The sequence below is a fragment of the Leptodactylus fuscus genome, chromosome 1 (assembly GCF_031893055.1).
Source record: "Leptodactylus fuscus isolate aLepFus1 chromosome 1, aLepFus1.hap2, whole genome shotgun sequence".
Lineage (NCBI taxonomy): Eukaryota > Metazoa > Chordata > Amphibia > Anura > Leptodactylidae > Leptodactylus > Leptodactylus fuscus.
Window position 1 is genome coordinate 45,549,812 of NC_134265.1, and position 18,110 is coordinate 45,567,921.

Consider the following 18,110-nt stretch of genomic DNA (forward strand, 5'->3'; position numbering starts at 1 on the left):
ATAGTCAGCATTTCTCATCATTTGTTAGCAGCATCATGTATTACTATCTTACTGTCAAATATATAAGTGTGGCCCATTGAGGCAGTAGATTACTCCATCTGTCCCATTGAGAGCACATGCAGGCTGGTCTAAGCCAAGTGTGCAAGTGTATGATCAGGGGTCAAAAGCAATAGCTGTCTGCCAAATGAGTGCCTGGCCAAAAGCTCTCTAGTGTCTGTGAGGACTTTTAGTTTTAGGCTAAATTCAGATTTTCATTACTAAAGTCTATTGTTCTTATCTAGAAATGGACAAAATTCCCAAGATTCATTTTGTTTTAGGTTCAGGTGGCTCAGATCCCTCATTTGTTTCTGGTCAAAGATTGGATAGAAATGGAAGCAAAATTATTATACTCTGGAGTGTCATCAGACCCCAGAATACAATAGTTGGAGGCCCAGAGAAGATGTAAAATATATATATCTACCCACCTTTCTAAGGCCTCCTTGTGATGTCCGCAGCTCTCTCTCAGTCTCCCTGAAGTCAATGTTCCTGGGGTCATTACTGAGGCCTGTGATTGGACCACAGTGGTGACATGATACTTAGTGTGCCCATGTTAGTTTGTCCAAGACAAATCCCAAATTGTACAGTTTTGTTACCAAACCAATTTAGGATATTCAGGTCAAACCCGGCTGGTGATGAAGTGGTACGCTCATGTCTACTTTTATCCATCACAGGATAAGGGCTACAGACTTAAACGGTGTTGGACTAACAGATGACGGTGGAGCCCTCTCCCCTTGTATTCACTCCAGTGTAGAAAAAAAATATGATGGAAGCTTTTTCGGTCATGTCTGTTTACTTCTCATTAGATATTCAATTGTTTCGCACTCTGTGGTTTAGATGGTGCCAGTGAAGGGTCTGACGGCCAAAATCAGTTTGTTTACTTCTCGAAGAGATTAAAAAACCCTGCTTTTCTAATATAGAAATACATATGTGAAAAATATTATATTACTACTTTTATATATAATGCTACCGGACTTCAGTTTTATGGTGGCTCAAGGGGAAATGTTTAGTGCAAATTTTTGTGCATGGGTCAAGCATGAGATCTTTGTAAGGAGAATGCAACATTTCTGAAGACTTGAACATTTATGAAACATATGACATGGTAAATTCTGGATCCACTCTGCACCAATGGCACAGTATGAGTCAGGATGTTGCAAGACATTACAACAATGTAGAAAATCCTCTGGTAATGTCAAGCACATGGTCCATCCATTTGTAACATGCCACAGGACCTGACAATCTTTGACCAACCCTTCCAAAGAACCCAGAACACATACCACTGCAGGCTGTATAGATTACCAATAACCTACGGCTTCCCTGAAACAATACAATCACTTGGGGAGATTGCAAAACTTTGGGAAGGGAAAGTTTTATATGTCTAATTAATATTTAGTTACAGGAAACTACTAAGTTTACTTTGTAAATGTCATGTTCTTATATCTCGGCTGTCAATATACTTAGCTGCATACTTGTGTATTTTGCATAGGTAGTCACACTTTTATAATGACTTCAATGAGGCTTTGTATTTAAGGCATCATTAGCTGAGTAAGAATCTCCAAATTCCTTGGTCACAATGCCAAATTTGGAATTTGGCCACCACTTACCGTTTGGTGTGCTCTTATGTTGTAGAGAGGACTTTGCTACCTCTAGACCCTCTATAGCTTGTCCCATGCACTGATGTGCTTTTATTGACACAGGCTTTTTGGAAATAAACTTGAAAGGTTCCAGAATATGGTCGCCATTGATAACTGTCTGATGTTGTGCCAAACATCCGCCATCTTGGTAAAAGCATCAGTAAAACCTAAACCTGCAAAACCTGCAAAACTCAGAAAGGTTGCCTGTCCTTGGGTAGATTGATGTAAGGTGGAGCCATTGGCCAGGCTAGTGTACATCTCATGGGTCTCCACCTTACAATACCCCTTTGTCAGGGGTACTGGTAATACCCACTGACAATATATTCATGAATTTATAGGAGGAATAATAACAGAATGGCACAACACAGAGTTGCTCCAAAGTTGTTCTTTACACAGAATGCAAGTACTTACTAAACAGACATGTCAGGAGGATCGACTGGTTGTCTGTAAGACATCGGTTCTCAGCCAGGGTTCCCAGAAACCATGGAGTTACATGAGATCTGATAAGGGGTTCCTCAGAACATAGTAACAAAAGATTTGTCACTTTTCCACTTGAGAAGCCAAACTGATCTGTGCCTGCTCAAAAGATGCTTTGCAAAGTAGTCAAAAATATGAGCACCGACAGGTTTCTTTGAGGTAACAAGAATTAGGGGCTCCCCAGAAGTCAAAGCATTTTTTAGGGGTTTTCCTGACAGTTAAGAACTACTGACGTAAAGGGGTTTCCTGGAAATGAAATATTGGTGAGCTATGTTTATTGATATGACCGATATCTTATTGTATGCTGAAGATCCCCCAGAGATCGGCATCTGCTTCGCCAGCCAGTGACATCACGTTCATTCGTCATGTGGCCTGTTTGCAGCTCAGTCCCATTAAAACCAGTGGGTCTGAGCTGTACTATCAAGCACAGCCCCTATGCGATGTTTTGCAATATGCTTGATTTTCAGTGAAAAGGCTTGAATGCTCACCTGATCACTGTCATCTCTTCAAACAGCCGATTGGTGGAAGTCCTGGGTGTTGGACCCCCTGCCCATCTGTTATTGATGATCTATTGCAAGGCTCGACCGCCTGGAAAATGCCTTTAAAGGTATTGACCAGGGTTCAAAAATACGGGTGCTTTTGTTATCAGGTAGTGACCTCCGGGCTGCCACATGGCAATGCTACAGCTCAGTCCCATAAAAAGGGAATGAGCTGCAGCATGGACATGTGACCAACAGATGTGATGTCACTTCCTGAGAAGAAGAAATCAGCCATTTTTTTTAATCCAGCAAAACCACTTTAAGATATTTATTCATTCTGCACACTTTCTCCCTTTTTTGCACATTTTTGTGCTGAAGTTGTGCGACTCCTTGTGCTAATTTCTTATGGTTGTTATAGTCTTAGTCTACAAGATCTACCGTCTACATACCATATATCTGCAAAACATTTATACCAGGTTCTTATGACTACTTTGTTATAGGGACCTCCATGTACTCAAACGGTAGTCACAAAGACAGGAGCGGAAACAACTGTTACTGTAGTCACAGGAACCTGGTGCAAGGCGATACAAGTATCATGCAGTAGAATAGGTTCTATAAAAGTATGTAATGTTAGGTTCTCTCTAGCATTTGGGTTTCTGTCTATCAATGGGTCTGCATGTGGACCTAGAAGATGAAGAAGACCCTGTCCACTTAAAAAGCGATTACATGCAGAAACCCGTGGACCCCAGTTTAAAAACAGTATTATACCCCAGTATAAAATCAGCACGAAAAGCTGTCTTTCCCAGAACCCTGAAAAGCATACTGACTTGCTATGTAATAACTAATCCTCTGCTACCATTTTATTGCATGACTAGGGATATCAGACCTTGGGAAAACCATATGGCTAACTTGCTGTAGCTTTAATGCCTCGTTCACATGTGTTTTTGGTAATCAGTTTGGGGAGTCCGCATGGGGACCCCTGAACGGACTACCCAACACACCTTGAAGCAGTGTGCAGTGAAAGCACATGGACCCCACAGACTATACACGAGTCATGCGGACATGAAAGTAGATCACAAAGTACTTTTTTGTCCGCATGTTCCTTGTGGACACCGCTCGGAGAGCACACGGACCCCATTATAGTCTATAGGGTCTGTGTGCTCTCACTGCACACCACTTGCAAATGCGTTTGGTATTCTGTTTGGGGGGGCCCCCATGCGGACTCCCTGAACGGATTACCAAACGCAGATGTCAAGGAGGCATTATTTTGACTGTACTGACACCCAGCTTTACTAGATACAGATTACTCTTCAACAGCTGAATAAAATGGTAGACTGTTTCTTACACTGGAATATCTCCTAGAAGTATTCTTACATATGCTGCTTTTATTTTAGGGTGGGAGTTGCTATTTAAAAACCATCATCTGTCTGACCTTATCTGGGTTTGGTTCATCCTTCCTTGGCTTAAACTTTTCTGGCTTCTTGGACAGGAAATCGGGGAATTCTAGAAAGCCTTCGAGACCTGACCATAAGGTCTTCATCACACAAAGGCTTGATTTTCCTAACCAGTTACAAGCCAGTTGAATAATGCGGTACTACGGAGTAACCTCCATGTTTTGTCCGTGATCTAATAGAAGACAAAAAAAGTATTTTATCAAAAAAAAACCCCCAACATTAAGAAATGCGATACAGACAAGGCAACAACTTCTGCCATGCTATGGTACCTGGTATCTGCATGTGGATGTGCATCGCGTATCTCATGATGAACTCATACACGCTGACAGCTGGCCAGGATACATTGTCATTGACTTCTATGGGGAGATAAAGTTGCAATTGAAAAAATGTGTCTTAAAAACTGCATAATGTAAACAGGACATTTAACAAACATTCCCACAGCTATGTAATTGTAATCTTTGTGCTACGGTATTTCTACGTGAAAATTAATAAAACAGTTGTCAGGTTTGGGGGACATACAGCACATTATCAAGTTTATTTGCTGCAGATTTTATCCTTGGCATGGCAAAAGGTGAAATTCAAGGCCAAATCTCCACAATGGCATCAGTATGATACACATGGTGATCTGTTCCACTGCGGAAAAACCAATGTGAATGTGCATGTGGCTGTGGGGCCTTAGCCATAAGCTACTGCAAGGCCTCATGCAAATGCAACACAATGAGGAAAACATAACCATATTGCGGCTGCCTAGGTATGTTCTATTTCAGGACTGATTCCATTGCTTCTGGGGGGACACTATCTAAAACATGGTATGTGATAGAGGCCACTTACTAAGTATCTGTCGGATACCTTGTGCGCACGAGGCCTATTTATATTACTACTATGCTCTTTATATCGCCTGCCATTATATGGCATCTGTCTGTGACAAAGTGTGACACTATTCTACATTACAAAATATAAGGAAAAATATATCTTTGTACAGTATTAGCCAGTGGATATGAAATATAAAGATTGAGTCTTCAGTAGTTGATACCTTTTTAACGGCTAACAAAAAATGATAACAGATTGCAAGATTTCCAGACTACTAGGTCTCCTCATCAGGCATGGCATGACACAATTTCTTAAGGCATGCATATTTATACACAAAAAGAGGCACAAAAAGAGACACAGGAATCAAGTGTATACATTTTTGTGTATAAATATGCATGCCTTCAGAAATGCATATATGCATGTCTGATGAAGAGACCTAGTAGTCTGGAAAACTTGTAATCTGTCATCATTTTGTTAGCCATTAAAAAGGTATCAACTACTGAAGACCCTCAATCATCACAAAATAGTGTTAGTCAGTGGCGTAACTACCGCCATAGCAGCAGAAGCAGCTGCCACAGGGCCCGGGACATTAGGGGCCCGGTGACAGCCACTACCGCTACTATCATTATACTCAGGGGTCTTTTCGGACTCCTGAGTATAATGATTGGCGGACCGGAAGAGGTAAGAAACATAAAAAACACTGTTACTTACCTCTCCACGATCCTGGCCTGGCCTCCTTCCTAGTTGTCTGACGTCTCTGACGTCACATGAACCCGGCCTGCGTCCCGGGTCATGTGACGTCCAACGTCATTGAAGAAGGACGGCAGCGGAGGCCGACAGCGTAGGAGTCGGGAGACAGGTAAGAAACAGTAGTTTTTTATGTTTTTATTCCCCCGGGTCTCCGATTATTATACTCTGGTGAAAAGACCCCAGAGTATAATAATTGTTTATGGGTGTCCACAGTGGGACATAATACTGTGTGCAGGGGCCACTATTGAGGATGATACTTTGTGCAGGGGCCACTATTGGGGATAATACTGTGTGCAGGGGCCAATAAGGGACATAATACTGTGTGCAGGGGCCACTATGGAGGATAATACTGCGTGAAGGGGCCACTATGGGGCATAATAGAATGCGCAGGAATGCGTAGGAGGGGGTTGGTCAAGGTCTTTGGCGTCGGTTGTGGGGGGGGGGCATGTCAAAAGTTCGCCACGGGGCCCCGCCATTCCTAGTTATGCCACTGTTGTTAGTTAGAGATGTAGTTATACTGTAGAGGTTCAGTCGCTACATGGTGCTGGAGCCTGAGAGGGCCCCAAAGGTCCCTCTGCCACCTAAAATATACCAGTAATCTAAATGGCACAAGGTACTAGGTACATTACTGCTACAAGAACTTCAATCTGTGCCTCTGGTGCTGGCTTATATGGCTAGGGCTCCATGTCTACTCTCTTAACTGCTCTGTGACTCCTTCACCAATGTAAGAGCATGGGGTCACATTGCAAGAGGGCTGTGACTTTTAGTGGCAAAAATCTTGAGCACTTTTTGCGAATAGACTCTGCAACTGCAGCGCCCTTGGAGTCGCAATGTAACTCCACTCACTAAGGCCAAATACACACGACAGGGGCGACAGTTGACGATTTTGCAGCGGAATACGCTTGGATCCCACTCGGAGAGACATCTGAGTGCCTTCCATGATGTTCTCCCCTCTATGGGGGCTTCCAATCTGATAACACGGAGACGAATGGGACCTGCTCTATAATACTTAGCACAGAATGGCGCATCGGACTCCCCTGGGGAGAGCCTCGGCCTCCTCACTCAGTCGCGTGCATTCGGCCTTACGTTGATGAAGGCGTTGCAGGACGATATGGTGATATTTGGTCATGTGATGAAAGTCACTGTGTAACCCTAGTCTAATACATTTGTGCATTATTTTAGGACTCTTGCAGTAACAATGGGGCAGGAGTTTCCTAACTGTTGTCTACGTCACATGTTCTGCAACATTGTATCCTGTGCAAGTCAATGCATTGCTATAGAAGCGATTATAATGCGATGTCACGTGTCCAAGGTCACTGTATAGCCTCAGATGGCTAGATAGGGAGTGAGGGAATCTTTCCTGTCAGATATAAGCGCTATGCAATTCTATGACCTAGTAGCGGGGGCTCGTGTGGCACGGCAGGGGTTAAACAGGGCTTTGTGACAGCTGCTGGCACACACAGGGTTAAGGCACTAGTAACTAGTGAGCGCTGAGGGGTGTGGCCAGTGCAGGCCCCGCCCAGTGTCAGCGCTCCTCTCTCCCTCACACACTTCCTGACTCTGCCACATTTCTTTTGTTTTGAAAGGGGCCGTGACGTCACCCGCCGCCTCCAACACTGGAGCTCATCGCCAGCCGAGGTCACAAGGTTCAGCTAACCACGCCCACAGCCAATCCACCTCGGTCACGCCCACATCCCCTTCCGCGGAGTCCTCCTCATTTTCCCGTCAGGAGGTGCGATATCCCGGTCACGTCCGACATCAAAGGCCATAGAGAACTTCAAAGGACAGTCAGTCCTCCTCCTCCTGTATCCTCCCCCCGTGCCCGCCCTCTGCCACACCCACCATCAATTCCCATACTTTCCAGCTTCACTCCTCTATTTATGTTTCCAGTGGGGTTGATTTGCCTAGACACGCCCATTTTGATGGCGTCACGACATTTGGTCTTATTTTCATTTCTCGGTCGCTTACGTGCCGGGGTCTGAGGAGGGCGTGTCAAGTGTGAGAAATGGGCGTGTCGAGTGTGAGAAGTAGGCGTTACATGTCATTCGGGGGCGCGGTGTGGAGGCAGAGAGGCGTGGTTATGTGGCAGGTGGGCGTGGTTAGGGCTCCGCTGTGTGAATGCCGAGCTCGCCCTTCCTCCCCCCCAGTTTATAACGTGCGGCCACTTCCGCTGGCTGCTCAGAAGCGGTGCGATCATGGCGGAGCGCGGTCAGCAGCCACCCGCAAAACGGCTCTGCTGCAGACCAGGCTTCGGCTCGGCTTGCAGGCCGGGCCAGCGGGCGGCAGGTGGAGGAGCCCAATGCGGGGCCAGCAGCTCGGGCCATGGAAAGACACAGAACCCGGAGTCCCTCCTGGACATCGCGGCCCGCAAGGTAGCAGAGAAGTGGCCCTTCCAGAGGGTGGAGGAGCGCTTCGAGAGGATCCCGGAGCCCGTGCAGCGCCGCATCGTCTACTGGTCCTTCCCCCGCAGCGAGAGGGAGATCTGCATGTACTCGTCCTTTAACACGGGGGGAGAGGACGGGGCCGCCTCAGGGGGGGTGAACACTGCCGCGGGGGGCACAGCGGCCACAGGGGCGGCCTCGGTAGCGGCTACAGCGGCTGTCGCTGCGGTGGCGGCGGCGGTGTCAGGCGGAGGAGACAACAGCGATGAGAACAGACTGCCCTTCCGCCGGGGGATCGCTCTGCTGGAGGGCGGCTGCGTGGACAATGTCCTGCAAGTGGGTGAGTCCCCGGCCGCCATACATGTCATGTACCGGGGGAGCCCCCCATCATGTGTCTGCAGCCCCCAACCCACAGGCGGAGAACAAAGGCAGGAATTTAAAGGGCAGAACAAGGAGGGGATTTAAGTCTGCAGACACACAATGCACTGCATACCCAATGTCTGCCCTGTGCGGGGTGCCACTCAGGGGCTTTGTTGTGGTGGGTGCTGCTACTGCTACTGGCCTCCTGTCACTGCTGGGCACAGCCTGGGGCTGACTGATCATGTGGGCATAGGTGACAGTCCTAAGCACCGCCTGCTGTCTGTGTGTCACTGCTACAGACTGGTCTGTGTGTATATGTCAGTGGTACAGACTGGTCTGTGTGTATGTGTCAGTGGTACAGACTGGTCTGTGTGTATGTGTCAGTGGTACAGACTGGTCTGTGTGTATGTGTCAGTGGTACAGACTGGTCTGTGTGTATGTGTGTCAGTGGTACAGACTGGTCTGTGTGTATGTGTGTCACTGCTACAGACTGGTCTGTGTGTATATGTGTCACTGCTACAGACTGGTCTGTGTGTGTATTTATGTCAGTGGTACAGACTGGTCTGAGTGTATATGTCAGTGCTGCATACTGGTCTCTATAAATGTCACTGCTACAGACTGGTCTGTGTATATATGTCAGTGGTACAGACTGGTCTGTGTGTGTGTATGTGTCAGTGGTATAGACTGGTGTATGTACACACATTTCAGTTCTACAGGCTTGTGTCAGTGGTACAGCCTGGTCTGTGTGTATATGTCAGTGGTACAGCCTCCTGAGTGCACATGCCAGTATGATGTATATATTTGTATATGTGATTCCTAAGCTGTAGGAGTATGATAGTGGTATATCCTGGTCTGTGTATATGTGAGATGGGTACTAGTACTGGCTGGTATGTGTCAGTGGTAGAGCTGTGTGTATAAAAATATTTAACACTGTACTTGTGTACTAGTACTGTCTGGTGTATATGTGATATGTGTGTGCTATTACTGTCTGGTGTATATGGTGTGTGCGTGCTAGTACTGTCTGGTGTATATGTGATATGTGTGTGCTATTACTGTCTGGTGTATATGGTGTGTGCGTGCTAGTACTGTCTGGTGTATATGTGATGTGTGCACTTGTACAGCCTGTTCTGTATGTGATGTGTGTATTAGTAGAGCTAGTTTGTGTACATGTCAGTATTGTTATGGAGTATGTGTTACTAGTATAGTTTGCTTGTAGTGTGTAGTTTATATATGTTTGTGGTACAGCCTAGTACTTGTGCATATGTTTGTCAGTAGTGCAGCCTGGTCTTGTGTATATCTGATGTTAGTAAATGGTATACATGTGCAGAGCCTGGAATGGGTATATAAGAATGTGTGTAGGTACATCTAGTATATTTGGATGTCACTCTTACACATAGCCGATCATGTATATGTTCCAGTCTGATATTTGTGTAGTGTGATTATTGGATTGACACACTTGTGCCTGTGTATTTCAGTTACGGTATATATGTTTTAGTCCTGTGCAGAGCCTGGGTTATATAAGTATGTATATGCCAGCTCTGTGTATATGGACACTTGCCATCCCTGTGTATATATTGTCCTGTGTATATGGATACGTGTGGTTGCTCTTGGCATAGTGTGGTGTCTGATAGTCCTGTGCACACTTGGTGTGTATATGTCACATCTTGTCCTGCTGTTTGCACTATTATGGTGTATTCTAAGCCTTTGCACTACCATTTTCTACGTCTTGACACTAAATCAGTGGTCCAATCTATTGTCCTCTGTTATCAGCCAAGGACAGGCTGACTGTATGGATATTCAATGATGGCAGTGACAGGAAGTCCTGAGCAATGTCTGTCTTGTTGATGGCCCCTTCATCTCCAGGGACCTTTGGCGTGCCTACGTCTTGCCTTGCTCTGTACACTAGGGTTAGTGGGCCCTTTAAATGAAGGTTGTCGTCGTCTTGTCTCAGGACTGTTCCTCACTAATTGCCTGGAGGTGTCTTAAGATTTGGGTGTCTGGGAGAAAGAAGAGGTCACACCTCCCGGTGGGCTGTGCTGCGTGACAGGATTGTGTGAGAGGGGGTGGCGAGGGCTGATCACACACCCCTGGGCTGTGCTGCTGCTGCATTGTGCCAGCCGAGCTCAGAATGGAGCTGTTTCTTGTCAGGACAAGGGAGTGGAGTGAAAACAATACCCACCTTTCATGTCCCCCTCCTCCCCGCCTCCTCTTCGCCTTTTTATCCCATTATTTGTATTGTTCCGGTCCATACCGTCTTATTGTAGCGCAGGTTTTAGTGACAACTTTGGTCACCGGACCAGGCATGCGTAAGCCCTGACCTGCCCAGGTCTGACGGTATTGTGTCCAATTATGGGACATTGCTGCTGTTGCTGGTCATTTTTGCACAGTATGGCGGTGCGAGGTATTCAGATCATTAGGGAATATAATGCAGATTTGCTGGGAACAATACGTGGGTCTGTGCGCTGGGACCGGAGGGTCAGCCTCAGGGCTCCACGTCACGTATGCCGGTTGTGCATCCCAAATAGCCGTCAGGCGTCTTCTAGCTTGTTCTCATTTTCGTGTTTGTGTCTTTTCAGTTTTCTCTCACCCCCTCGAAAGGAAGCCAAACAAAGGCGACTCTTCTATTGCTTTTCAGTGCTTGTTAAATAGAGGCGACTTGACAAAGCTGGGCAGGCTGCAGATTTAAAGCGACAGTGCCCTGTTTTTCGTTGCAGGCTGAATTATTTTCCTGCCAAGAAAATGGACGCTATAGGAATGGTTTTCGGCGTTACGTTGACCCATATGACCTGCATCTAATCTAGGATTCTTGTGATTTTTTGACCAGTACCCGTCAGCATATGTTTTGGGTCGGTTGCCCTAAAGGGCCTTCCTATCCACCCTTTATCCTTTCTTTTTTTGGCACGTTCTTGTCTCGTCGTGAGGTATATCTGTGGTTTCTTTCAGGAACCCACCTCTTTAGTTGGCATGGACTATGAGTTTTTGTCTGTGCTTGACTCTGCACGCAGGCAATGGGGGATGACAGCCGAGGGAGCGCACGGGGAGGGAGTTTTGGCTGATTGCTTTTTAAGCCAGGAATTCATTGTAAAAATAAAGCCAAGGGGCAATAAATAAAAAAGATGCAATCTACTGGAGACGGGCGGGCGGACAAGCCAAGGCTCTGCTTGCTTTCAGGGCCTATTCTAGAGATTAGAAACTATTTTTTTCCACAGGCACGTAGGGAGCGGGCCTGTGCTCTCATGAGCAGGGAGAAGGGCGTCTAAAGTGACATTGGGCCTGTTTTATATGCATTATACATAGTATGGATACAGATGGAGCAGTGCTGACTCACTTGTAGCTCAGCTTAGTTATCCATACTTCACATTGCTAAATTGTCTCGACTCGGTGATATATTGTACTAGATAAATGACAACTTCAGATCTGTCTCCCAATAAGACATTTCCCCTTTAAGTCCCTGTCTGTCTTACATCTTAAGAAGGTTGATTGCATTCTTGGCGAATCTGTTATTGTCCGCCTTGCTGTTTTGTATTATGCAAGTCAAGATGGCAGCGTCTCTTGCATTCTCATACCTTGTAACCAAGGGCAAACCCTTACATAGTACAGATTCCTATGTCATGTTAGTGTGAATAAAGATCAAATTGATGGTTCCTTCTTTTTTTTTTTTTTTTTTTCCTCTATTTCATTTGTAAGCGAGGCTGTTTGCTTAAAGGGTGGATTAGGTCCCCGGAACGGTTATCTCCTGGATAGTGCTGTGGGTATATACACATGGTGGGGATGGTAAATACTCGCACATATGACTCGGCGGTGACTTGTCACTTAGATGTCTGTAGGGACGAGCAGAATATTAATTTCTCATTGTGACAGCCCTGATGTGCAGATGTAATTGCAATGTATCTGTGCGGATCAGATAACTCCCCGGGCAGAGGCTTTGTCCGTGAATCAGCAGACCATGTCCTAGTGATGTATAACCAGATGACCATCCGCTACGCCATCATATATATTTGGTACCCCCTTGAAGCACGACATGTGGTATACGTGTCACCTCATTCCATGATTGGGGCTTGTTGTTTTTGCATACATCGAAGGCTGTGCAGCATGGGGGATAGTATGTGTGAGATATATATATTCTGCAACCATCAACTGTTCTGCTCAAGCTATGACTCCTAGTAGCAGGCTTGGCATGCTGGGTTTTGTAGTATCAGACAAATAGCATTCATATAAGGCTTTATTCACACCTCATTTGCAGGGTGTCTAGTAGAAACCTATCCATAGGCCCCAGTTCGTTTGACAGGCATAAAGTGTCCTGGCCAGTATGAGTTTTTTTTTTTTTTTTTTTTTTGTGTAATAAGGGAGTGTATTGCTGGTAAATATGTAAAGCACCATGGAATTAATGGTGCTATATAAATATTAATATACTGATATGTTTAGAAGAACATCTTGCTGTATACCTCCAGTGTGATCACAACCTTGAGTACTGCTTACCCCCTATAGTAGGCATCTTGTGTAAGCCAATTTGTTACGGTGCTATATAGATTTTTGTGAAGCCCTTGCTCTTTGTGTGTACTTTGCAGCATTGTGATTTGTGGCTGCTTGTTATGCAGCGAGTGCATGCTTGGCTGCACTCGGCTAAGCCAATTTCCTCTGCCGTCAAACATTCAGTAATATAAGGGACTGCGCCTGTATCTGGTAATCTGAATTAGTACTAGTCTAAGTGCAGTGACAGGTGTCAGAGCCCATGATTTGTTTCCTGGGACTTCCCTTGCTTGCTTCAGTGTTAATGTGTTGCTTGCAAGCTGCAAGGCATTGTTGGAACATGCTGGTGCTTTATCATTGGGTTTATGTGTAATTCTCTGATGCCATATGATGTGCCGGCGAATGAAGCAGACTGCAGGATGTATACACGCCATGGTTTAAGCCTGTATCGGGTAAACAAACATGTCTGTCTGCAGTTTCCACTGCCTCTGCTCTTTCCATGCGTGTGCTGTATGAAACATCATGTAGATTCAGGAAGAGCTGATGGTTAGAGCATTGGTAAGGCCGGCAACACCCAGCTGTCTGGAATGGAGAAGTTGGAGGAATCTGTTGGCTTGTTACCGGCTCTGGCATGGAAGTGAAACTGTGGGGCGCCTAGGAACACGGGTGCAAAAGAAGTGGTGGTATAGCACAACTGTATGATGCCCAAAAAACTAGGATCAGGGTAAATGCATTGCTGATTCTGAAGACTTGTCCAGGGTTAATAGGGATACTCCCCCTGACTTTACTAGCTGTTCATTGGCTATCTTAATAGGTCCCCGCCCATGAGGAATGCCTGTCTCATATATATTTGCTTCAGCTGTAGCATCTTTCTAGTTCTGCTCCAATAGGAGTCTTTGGTAGTCTACAATCCATCTTCTGTCTCATCAGACTGCTGTGCTCTCCCTCTCCCATGCTTTATACTGCAGGTCTTTGTACTCCACAGGCTGACTTCCATTACAGTAAGGCTAGAATGGCTATAAGCTATAGTCCTTAGTGGCTGTCAGAGGTTATTAAATGATAGCAAGTTACAAAAAGCAAACCCCATCATCCACCGCATTGCAAGTTTCTTGTCTTTTCTAGTGTTTTGTTCTAAGCACAGATAATGGACTCAGATCACATGCTGGACGGCAACAGTTTGACCTTTTATGAGGTCTGTTGGGTACCATTGTGGGGTCTGTCCTTGTAACGTGAAGAACACCGATGTATGTCGTACTATTCTTTGTGCCAAACTTGTTGCAGATGTCATCTTTGGCATACGTGGGTGTTCCTTAGTAGGGGCACCCATGTTTTGGACACTTTATGACCCTATACTGATTATTTTTAGTCTTGTCCTATCTATTGCACATCCTCAGCGGATTGCATGCATAACAACTCAGTTTTTCGGAGGTTATTTTTGCATGTGTTATGAGCTCTGTTATTTGACCCTGTAGTAATAGTTTTGGCACCCCTTTAATCTTGTGCCTTTAGGTGCACTGCCTCCAGCTCCTCGGCCTCCTCCTATAAGCGCACCTGGTTCTGTTATTACCAGATCCGTCTGTCGGGATGATCAGAGGTTCCCAAGTGCTGACTGATGGGGGGGAGGGGTAACGTATAGCTGACCGCTGTCATCTCTTTCCAGGAAAAGATCCTGTAACAAGGAAAACTAGTATTCACGTCCCTTTGATTTATTTGAGCTCACACTGAAACATATGCAAAACTTGAAAGGAAGGATTTCTGTTTTCTCCAACAGCAAAGCATCAGATCACATGCAAATAATAAAGCATTGGCCATGGGCCTGCTGGTGGAGGCTTTCAAAGGGAAATAAGTATTTTATTTTCTCCTTTAGTCACTTATTATCCTCTTATTGCACTGTTTTAGGGACCCCATAGTTATGAGACACTGATGCAGTCTTGCTTCCTATAGAACCGTTTGGTGTCCACTCCTTTGGGACTTGTTATGGAGACCATTTCCAGCACTTGTTGCCTTGTTCTTGTAGACCAAATTAGCCTGGAGTGGGTAAAACAGAAGCTTTCTAATGTTGCTTGTATCTTGACAGCTGCTACTTGGGTGGCGTTGGGCTGTCCAACAGATGTATTAACCCTATAGAGACACAGCTCAAAAGTGACTTGAGGACCAGGCCTCTTTTTTCAAAACTGACATGTGTCACTTTAAATGGCAATAACTTTGAGACGCTTTAACTTACACAAGTGATTCTGAGATTGTTTTTTCGTAACACATTGTACTTCATGTCAGTAGTAAATTTTTGTCAATATGTTTTGTCTTTCATTATGAAAAAATAGGAAATTTGGTGAAAATTTTGAAAAAAATGCAGTTTTCAAACTTTGAAATTGCAAGCCTTTCAAATAGAAATCCATACTACCCAAATTTTTTCATAAATATAATTAACCATGTCTCTGATTTATGTAGCAATCAAATTTTAATCACCCTTTCATTTTTTTCAGATATTATAAGGCTTACAAGTCAAGCAGTAATTTTCCAAATTTTCAAGAAAATTTCCAAAACACATTTTTCAAGGGACCAGTTCAGTTCTGAAGGGTACTTGAAAGGCCTCTCTAATAAAACCCCCGAAAATCACTCCATTCTAAAAACTGCACTCCTGAAAGAATCCAAAACAGCAGTTAGAAAGTTTCTTAACCCTTTCAGCATTTCACAACAATTACAACAAAATGGAGGTCAAATTTACATTTTTCAATTTCTGTCACTAATATATTCATTTAGCCCTAGAATTTACACATTTACTAAGGGTTAAAGGAGAAACTGCACCCCACATTTTGTTACACAATTTCTCCCGAATATGATAATACCCCATATGTGCTGGTACCCTAATGTACAGGCACACGATCGCTCTCAGAACGGATGGAGCGCTAATTGGATTTTGTAGGCCAGATTTTGCTACAATACTTTTCAGGCACCATGTCCCGTTTGCAGAGCTCCCAAGGTGCCAAAACAGTGGAAACCCCCAAATGTGACCCCATTTTGGAAACTATACCCCTCAAAGAATTTACTAAGGGGTATAGTGAGCACTTTGACCCTACAGGAGTGTAACAGAATTGGCCCAACAAAAGGAAAAGTGACATTTTTTGCTATAAAATGTTGCTTTAACCCCAAATTTTGCATTTCCACAAGGGGTTAAAAGAGAAAATGCACCCCAAAAATTGTCAAGCATTTTCTCCCAACTACAGAAATGCCCCTTATGTGGATGTAAAGTGATGTATGGGCACACTGTAAGGTCCAGAGCTGAAGGATCGCTATTGGGATTTTAGAGGGCAAATTTAGCTGAAATCTGTTTCAGGCACCATGTTGCATTTGGAGAGCCCCTGAAGTGCTAGAACAGTGGAAACCCCCCTCCCCAAATGACCCCATTTTGAAAACTAGACCCCTCAAGGAATTTATCAAGGGGTTTAGTGAGCACTTGGACCCTACAGGTGTTTCACAGATTTTTTTTTTACCATTGAGATGTGAAAATGAAAAATTACTTTTTTTCCAATAAATCGTCCATTTAGCGCCATATTTTTAATTTTTACAAGTAGTTAGAGAATTAAAAGCCCCCCAGTTTGTCACACAATGTCTCCTGAACACGGCAATACCCCATATGTGGCCATAATCTGCTGTATGGGAACATGGCGGGGCTCAGAATGGAAAGAGGGCTATTTGGCTTTTGAGGGCAGTTTTCTGGTGCCATGTCGCATTTGCAGAGCCCCTAAAGTACCAATACAATGGAAACCCCTCAAAAGTGACCCCATTTTAGAAACTACACCTGTCAAGGAATGAATAAAGGGGTATTATCATTTTGAGCCTAAAAATGCTTCCCAAAAATTAATGTACAAAATGAAAATTTTAATTTTTAAAGAAATCTGCCATTTCGGTGCCCAATACGTTGCACCCACTTCGTGTTGTCAGAGACCTGCACTCCTAAAACTATTAAGTGGGCCTTCCTGAGGGGCAAAAAATTATATATGTAGGTATAAACTGCTGCTTGGGCACACAGCAGGGCTCAGAAGGGAAGGAGCACTGCGCTTTTTAGCTTTTGGGGTACAGATTTAGAGGGACTTTCTGGGTGCCATGTTGTTTTTGCAGAGCCCTGGAGGTGCCAGTGAACTGGAATTCCCCAAGAAGTGACCCCATTCTGTAGGGGAAATTTTAGGGTCTCTGCAAAAGTGTCATGGCATCCAAAAAAAAACAAACAAACCGTCTAAGTCTGTGCTACAAAAACCCAATAACCCTTCTTCCCTTCTGTGTCTGGCTGTGCCCTAATATCAATTTATACCCACATATGACATTACGTGCATTATCCGGGGTACACCAGTATCATACATGTGTCATATATGTGGCATAAAATGCAGTTTGGGCACACAGCAGGGCGCAGAAGGGAAGGAGCGCGATGCGGCTTTTGGAGCGCAGATTCAGATGTTTGGTATCTGGACGCCATGTCATGTTTGTAGAGCCTGTAGGGTACCAGAAAAGTGGATTCCCCAAAGGTGTGACCCCAGTTTGAAAACTGCACCCCTCAAAGAATTTATCAGGGGGTGTAGTGAGTATTAGTATCCCAGACGTGACTGCACAGCGGATGGCGAAGAGGGAATGTATAAGCTGTGCGGAGGACATTGCAAACACCGAATTTCCTACTATGTCCCAGTAGCTCCTATAATTGGGGGAGTCACTCTGGGGGTCACTTTGGGGTCACTTCTGGTATATTTTCCCTCGTAAGCTCTAAATCTGGGGTGTCCCCTGATATTCGCTCGCACAGCTTATATATTCCCTTCCTGACGCCGCCAGTTGTATTCTAATGATTTGGCGATTTTTGCGGGTTTTTATTCTTGCATTACTAGATGCTATATTTTCTTTACTTTTCTGGTGACGCAGCCATATAAGGGCTTGTTGTTTGCGGGATGAGATGTATTTTGTAATGACACCATTTTTGGGTGCCTACAACTTACTGAATACATTTTATTAACTCTTTTTTTGCTGGATTTAAATAAAAAAAAATCAATTCCGGTATTGCGTTTTACCTTGTAAATTTTTCGCCATGCAGCGTACAGTATAAGTAACATATTATCTTTATTCTGTGGGTCGGTACGGTTACGGCGATACCTCATTTATATTATTTTTTTATGCGTAACTAATTCTGCAGAACAAAAACACATTTGGAGACATAAATCAATGTTTTTTGCATCGCCATCTTCTGAGAGGCGTAACATTTTTATTTTTTGGTTGACA

At 44.6% G+C, this 18,110-nt stretch overlaps 1 protein-coding gene across 1 annotated transcript in view; it reads left to right on the plus strand.

Moving 5' to 3' along the window:
• Positions 1–7,835: 7,835 nt before the first annotated feature.
• The window catches only part of ZSWIM6 (zinc finger SWIM-type containing 6), a 95,509-nt gene continuing 85,234 nt past the window's right edge, over positions 7,836–18,110 (plus strand). The window contains exon 1 of the mRNA XM_075269808.1: positions 7,836–8,361. Coding sequence (XP_075125909.1) covers positions 7,836–8,361 — 526 coding nt within the window. The remainder of the gene's footprint in view (positions 8,362–18,110) is intronic.